This window comes from Hypanus sabinus, unplaced genomic scaffold (assembly GCF_030144855.1).
Source record: "Hypanus sabinus isolate sHypSab1 unplaced genomic scaffold, sHypSab1.hap1 scaffold_954, whole genome shotgun sequence".
NCBI lineage: Eukaryota > Metazoa > Chordata > Chondrichthyes > Myliobatiformes > Dasyatidae > Hypanus > Hypanus sabinus.
In genome coordinates, this window is record NW_026781809.1 from 97,873 (window position 1) to 103,872 (window position 6,000).

Consider the following 6,000-nt stretch of genomic DNA (forward strand, 5'->3'; position numbering starts at 1 on the left):
CCCCCGTGTCCCCCTTCCCCCCTGTGGGATCTTCCTCCCCCGTCCACCTTCCTCCTGTGGGATCTCTCTCCCCTATCCCGCTTTCTCCTAAGAGATCTCTCTTACCCGTCCCCCTTCCTCCTGTGGGATACCCCTGCCCCGTCTCCCTTCCTCCTGTGGGATCTCCCCTCCCCCGTCCCCCTTCCCCCCTGTGGGATCTCCCCTCCCCCGTCCCCCTTCCTCCTGTGGTGTCTCCCCTCCCCCGTCCCCCTTTCTCCTGTGGGATCCCCCTCCCCCGTCCCCCTTCCTCCTGTGGGATCCCCCTCCCCCGTCCACCTTCCTCCTGTGGGATCCCCCTCCCCCGTCCCCCTTCCTCCTGTTGGATCCCTCTCCCCCGTCCCCCTGTGGGATCCCTCTCCCCCGTCCCCCTGTGGGATCCCCTTCCCCCGTCCCCCTTCCCCTGTGGGATCCCCCTCCCCCGTCCCCCTTCCCCTGTGGGATCCCCCTCCCCCGTCCCCCTTCCTACTGTTGGATCCCTCTCCCCCTTCCTCCTGTTGGATCCCTCTCCCCCGTCCCCCTGTGGGATCCCTCTCCCCCGTCCCCCTTCCCCCTGTGGGATCCCTCTCCCCCGTCCCCATTCCCCCTGTGGGATCTGCCTCCGCTGTCCCCCTTCCTCCTGTGGGATCCCCCTCCCCCATCCCCCTTCCTCCTGTAGGATTTCTCTTCCTCATCCCCCTTCCTCCTGTGGGATTTCTCTTCCTCATTCCCTCCTCTACTGGGATCTTTCTTCCACATCCGCTTCCTTCTGTGTCTTTCCATCCTTTACCTTAGGTGATGTCTCTTCCTCCATCTCCCATCGACATTTCCCGATTCTCAAATCTTCCTCACTGTTTGACTTCTCCCCTTCACACCTGCCCTTTCCGACTGTCTCACATCAGGAACACTTTTCTATCCATTAGGGAATGAGAGAGAATATGTGGAGTTTACAGGGTCACACCGACAGACGAAATTACTGACATTCGGTGAATTCATTGGAGCTGGGCAGTGAGGGACATTGACAGTGATGGGATCTACGATCAGTGAATTACTGAAGGGTTTAATGTTTCCTGAAATATCCGGGTGAGAGAAATGCCCTCAGACGGACGATTTTAATCACAATGTTCATCAATTTGTCTGTTTGTGTTTAGACTGAACAATAATGAACTGGGGGATTCAGGAGTGAAACTGGTGTCTGCGGCTCTGAGGAACCCGGAGTGTAAAATACAGAGACTGGGGTAAGTACCAGACTGTGGGAGATTGTGTTTACAGTCACTGGGTGTCTGACACTGAACATTAATGTGATCAGTAATTGTGTTACTGATAAACACTGGGGATTTGTACCGTCTTCTGTCTCTCTCTGTCCTTCACCCTCACTCTCTCTCATCTCCAGGCTGGGGGATGTCGGTCTCACAGATTCTGGTGCCGAGGATCTCGTCTCCGCTCTCAGTACAAACCCATCACTGACGGTGCTGAACCTGAGTGGTAATGAACTGGGGGATTCAGGAGTGAAACTGGTGTCTGCGGCTCTGAGGAACCCGGAGTGTAAAATACAGACACTGGAGTAAGTACCAGACTGTGGGAGATTGTGTTTACAGTCACTGGGTGTCTGACACTGAACATTAATGTGATCAGTAATTGTGTTACTGATAAACACTGGGGATTTGTACCGTCTCCTGTCTCTCTGTGTCCTTCACCCTCACTCTCTCTCATCTCCAGGCTGTACGATGTCGGTCTCACAGATTCTGGTGCCGAGGATCTCGTCTCCACTCTCAGTACAAACACTTCAGTGACGGGGCTGGACCTGGGATACAACTCTCTGACAGACCGATCTGTCCCCGCTCTCCGCCGCCTCATACTGACCCTCCCGAGTCTGGAGCTGATCCGGTGAGTGTTTGTGTTAATGTTCAATGTGATAAAATATCAGCAGATCCGCGGGTTTTCTGGTGATATTTGTCTGTGTGTGTTGTTGAAACATTAACCCCGGTCCCCTGTTACTGACACTGTTGTGTGATCTGTTTATTCCATCTTTATTCTCCCATCTGTTTCAGGCTGGGGTGGAATCGGTTCAGTGAGACCGGGAGGAAGGAACTGAGATCTCTACAGGAACCCAGACCCGAACTGAGAGTGGATCTGTGAACATCTGAATGTGGTGAATCGGTTCAGTGAGACCGGGGGAAGGAACTGAGATCTCTACAGGAACCCAGACCCGAACTGAGAGTGGATCTGTGAACATCTGAATGTGGTGAATCGGTTCAGTGAGACCGGGGAGAAGGAACTGAGATCTCTACAGGAACCCAGACCCGGACTGAGAGTGGATCTGTGAACATCTGAATGTGGTGAATCGGTTCAGTGAGACCGGGATGAAGGAACTGAGATCTCTACAGGAACCCAGACCCGGACTGATGGTGGATCTGTGAACATCTGAATGTGGGGAATCGGTTCAGTGAGACCGGGATGAAGGAACTGAGATCTCTACAGGGACCCAGACCCGGACTGATGGTGGATCTGTGAACATCTGAATGTGGGGAATCGGTTCAGTGAGACCGGGATGAAGGAACTGAGATCTCTACAGGAACCCAGACCCGAACTGAGAGTGGATATGTGAACATCTGAATGTGGTGAATCGGTTCAGTGAGACCGGGGGGAAGGAACTGAGATCTCTACAGGAACCCAGACCCGGACTGATGGTGGATCTGAAGATCTGAATGTGGAGAATCGGTTCAGTGAGACCGGGATGAAGGAACTGAGATCTCTACAGGAACCCAGACCCGGACTGAGAGTGGATCTGTGAACATCTGAATGTGGTGAATCGGTTCAGTGAGACCGGGATGAAGGAACTGAGATCTCTACAGGAACCCAGACCCGGACTGATGGTGGATCTGTGAACATCTGAATGTGGTGAATCGGTTCAGTGAGACCGGGATGAAGGAACTGAGATCTCTACAGGAACCCAGACCCGGACTGAGAGTGGATCTGTGAACATCTGAATGTGGGGAATCGGTTCAGTGAGACCGGGATGAAGGAACTGAGATCTCTACAGGAACCCAGACCCGGACTGATGGTGGATCTGTGAACATCTGAATGTGGTGAATCGGTTCAGTGAGACCGGGGGGAAGGAACTGAGATCTCTACAGGAACCCAGACCCGGACTGAGAGTGGATCTGTGAACATCTGAATGTGGGGAATCGGTTCAGTGAGACCGGGGGGAAGGAACTGAGATCTCTACAGGAACCCAGACCCGGACTGAGAGTGGATCTGTGAACATCTGAATGTGGTGAATCGGTTCAGTGAGACTGGGGAGGAAGGAACTGAGATCTCTACAAGAACCCAGACCCGGACTGATGGTGGATCTGTGAACATTTAGCCTTTAACCTTTATCTTACCTGGAACCCAGACCCGGACTGATGGTGGATCTGAATGTGTGAACATCCCCGCCCGCGGGGTGGGGACATTTGGCCGACTCCCCGCCCTCCCCTTTAACTCCCGCCCTTACCTTTAACGGCCGCGCGCCGGGGCTGATTCCCAACGGTTTTAACGGAACCGGCTCGGGCCTCGCGCTGTGTGCGTCGCTCGCAGCGGTCCCGCAGTGACGTGTTTCCGCCTGTTGTCCGGCGGGGCAGCTTCCGCCGGAAGTGCGTGTTGGAGACTCCCCACGTGGCACCCCGGGGAATTACCCGGACAGGAAGAGCCCGGGGTCCGGGGCTCAGTCTGGGACACCGGTGTCCCGGGTTGGGGGGGATGGTCCCGGGAGAGAATCCTTTTGCCCCCTTTGCTGAGGACGGAGCATTCGGCAGCCTGGCCGATATAATGATGTTAAATGGACAAATCCCTCGGCAGTGACCCTGGATCTGCAGCGATCCCGGACACGGCCCTGAAATGTGATTTTATAATCAGTTTTATAATTTTATAATCAGTTCCCCGATGCAGAGTGACGGTGAGCAACGGGACTGGTTATTATTCAACCGGTCACCCCTTGTCGCCGGTCAGTTAATTGTGTGTGACTGTCAGCAGAATATTTATTACCGCACGTTAGCAGCTCACACATTGTTTCATTGATATATCTCATAAAAAATCAATAAACCACTGTATCTTCCTGTCTTGTGTCGGACTCGAGTTTTATTTGAGGTTTCTGTTGCACTCCACACCCTGTGCACTGCAACAGTGGGTCGGAGCTCCTCACACTGACACAGTAGCGTCTCAGCTCCAGGCTGAGGGAGGTTGGACAAGCATCTCCACCAAAGCCCATTTCTGGCAAATTGACCCCCGCCTGTCCCCCGGTGTCAGACACAGAGTGAATCTCCCTCCACACCGTCCCATCACACACACCCGGTGTCAGACACAGAGTGAATCTCCCTCCACACCGTCCCATCACACACACCCGGTGTCAGAACAGAGTGAACCTCCCTCCACACCGTCCCATCACACACTCCCGGGGTCAGACACAGAGTGAATCTCCCTCCACACCGTCCCATCACACACTCCCGGCGTCAGACACAGAGTGAATCTCCCTCCGCACCGTCCCATCACACACTCCCGGGGTCAGACACAGAGTGAATCTCCCTCCACACCATCCCATCACACACACCCGGGGTCAGACACAGAGTGAATCTCCCTCCACACCGTCCCATCACACACTCCCGGGGTCGGACACAGAGTGAATCTCCCTCCACACCGTCCCATCACACACTCCCGGGGTCAGACACAGAGTGAATCTCCCTCCACACAGTCCCATCACACACTCCCGGGGTCAGACACAGAGTGAATCTCCCTCCACACTGTCCCATCACACTCTCCCGGGGTCAGATACAGAGTGGAGCTGTTCTGATTGCGCTGGGAGAAATCGGGGAAAAACTACTTTATGAAGGTCTTGATTTGCTTGGAAATTGGTTTCCAACGTCCCTTGAACTTCTACGTGAGCGGCTGGTTTAGAGTGGAAGCTTCGTTTGGAGTTTTTCTGCCAGTTTGGACCGGGTTCGTTGACGGCTTCGAACTGCGTAGCACTCTGCTGTGGCGGCTGGCAACTCGCCGTGAAGCAGTTTCGCTCCCAAAACCGGAGGCAAACGACGTTATTTGTCCCCACTGACATCGGGGCGACCTCCTTCCATCTCTATCGTCAGGATTCTCGTTCGGTGTTGGAGCCGAACCGTCGTTTGGGACGTCTCGACCTCTCACGGCCTGGAAGTTTCTACAGGACTAACGGAGCCTTTCCTGGCGTTGGAATTTCTGGCATTGGGCCAGCAAGGTACCGTCGAGTACAAACTTTTCCCGCCAGTTACTCAACTCACTCCGAGACTTTATAACCAGCACCACCGTATCATTCTCGGTTCGGACACACAAGTAACATGCCGGACCAGTCTACAGGGAGTCGCAGGCCTGCGGGGAGTTATGCAAAGGCGGCTGCCTCTCCGGCCTCGGACAACGCCCTGTTTCGGGCGGTGAAAGTTGAACGCGGGGTGCAATGTATTTTGCGAACTGGAACTGCCCTGGAAAAGTGCGCGGAGGCTGTGGAGGACTTGTTGGGGAGAGATGGTGTTTTGGCCCCTGAGAAAGAGTTCATGAAGGCGGTGTTTTACCTGAGGAATGATGAGTTGGTGCATCGGGCCCTCAGTAGGGGGATCACGGTGGAGAACATCTTTTCACAGATGGAGCTTGTGACAGCTCCCACACAACGCATCGTCCTCGGTCACAAAAACCTTTCATCCCCAACGAGGACCTGCTTCCCGCACTAACACGCTTGGGGCAAGTACGATCAGAAATAACTGCCATCAGGCACAAACTCAGGAGACGCTCCCTCCGGACCGTAATCTCTTTCCGGCGACAGGTATTCATGAAACTGGAACGGGAGGATGAAGTTGAGGGCCGGTTCACTGTCCGGCACGGGGGGGTAGATTATCAGGTGTATTGGAGCTCTGAGCGCCCACGGTGCCTTGCGTGCGGGGAGGTGGGGCACTTTCAGAGGGACTGTCCAAGCACCCGAAAACC

The 6,000-nt window shown here is 54.6% G+C and overlaps 1 protein-coding gene and 1 long non-coding RNA gene across 2 annotated transcripts in view; one reads left to right on the forward strand and one right to left on the reverse strand.

Moving 5' to 3' along the window:
- Positions 1-1,167, reverse strand: part of LOC132390568 (uncharacterized) — a 40,469-nt gene extending 39,302 nt beyond the window's left edge. The window contains exon 1 of the long non-coding RNA XR_009510941.1: positions 806-1,167. This is a non-coding gene — a long non-coding RNA (uncharacterized LOC132390568). The remainder of the gene's footprint in view (positions 1-805) is intronic.
- The window catches only part of LOC132390567 (NACHT, LRR and PYD domains-containing protein 3-like), a 31,438-nt gene extending 27,326 nt beyond the window's left edge, over positions 1-4,112 (forward strand). The window contains exons 4-7 of the mRNA XM_059963175.1: positions 1,167-1,253; positions 1,409-1,579; positions 1,735-1,902; positions 2,067-4,112. Coding sequence (XP_059819158.1) covers positions 1,167-1,253; positions 1,409-1,579; positions 1,735-1,902; positions 2,067-2,154 — 514 coding nt within the window. The 3' untranslated portion in view covers positions 2,155-4,112. The remainder of the gene's footprint in view (positions 1-1,166; positions 1,254-1,408; positions 1,580-1,734; positions 1,903-2,066) is intronic.
- The last annotated feature ends 1,888 nt before the right edge of the window (positions 4,113-6,000 follow it).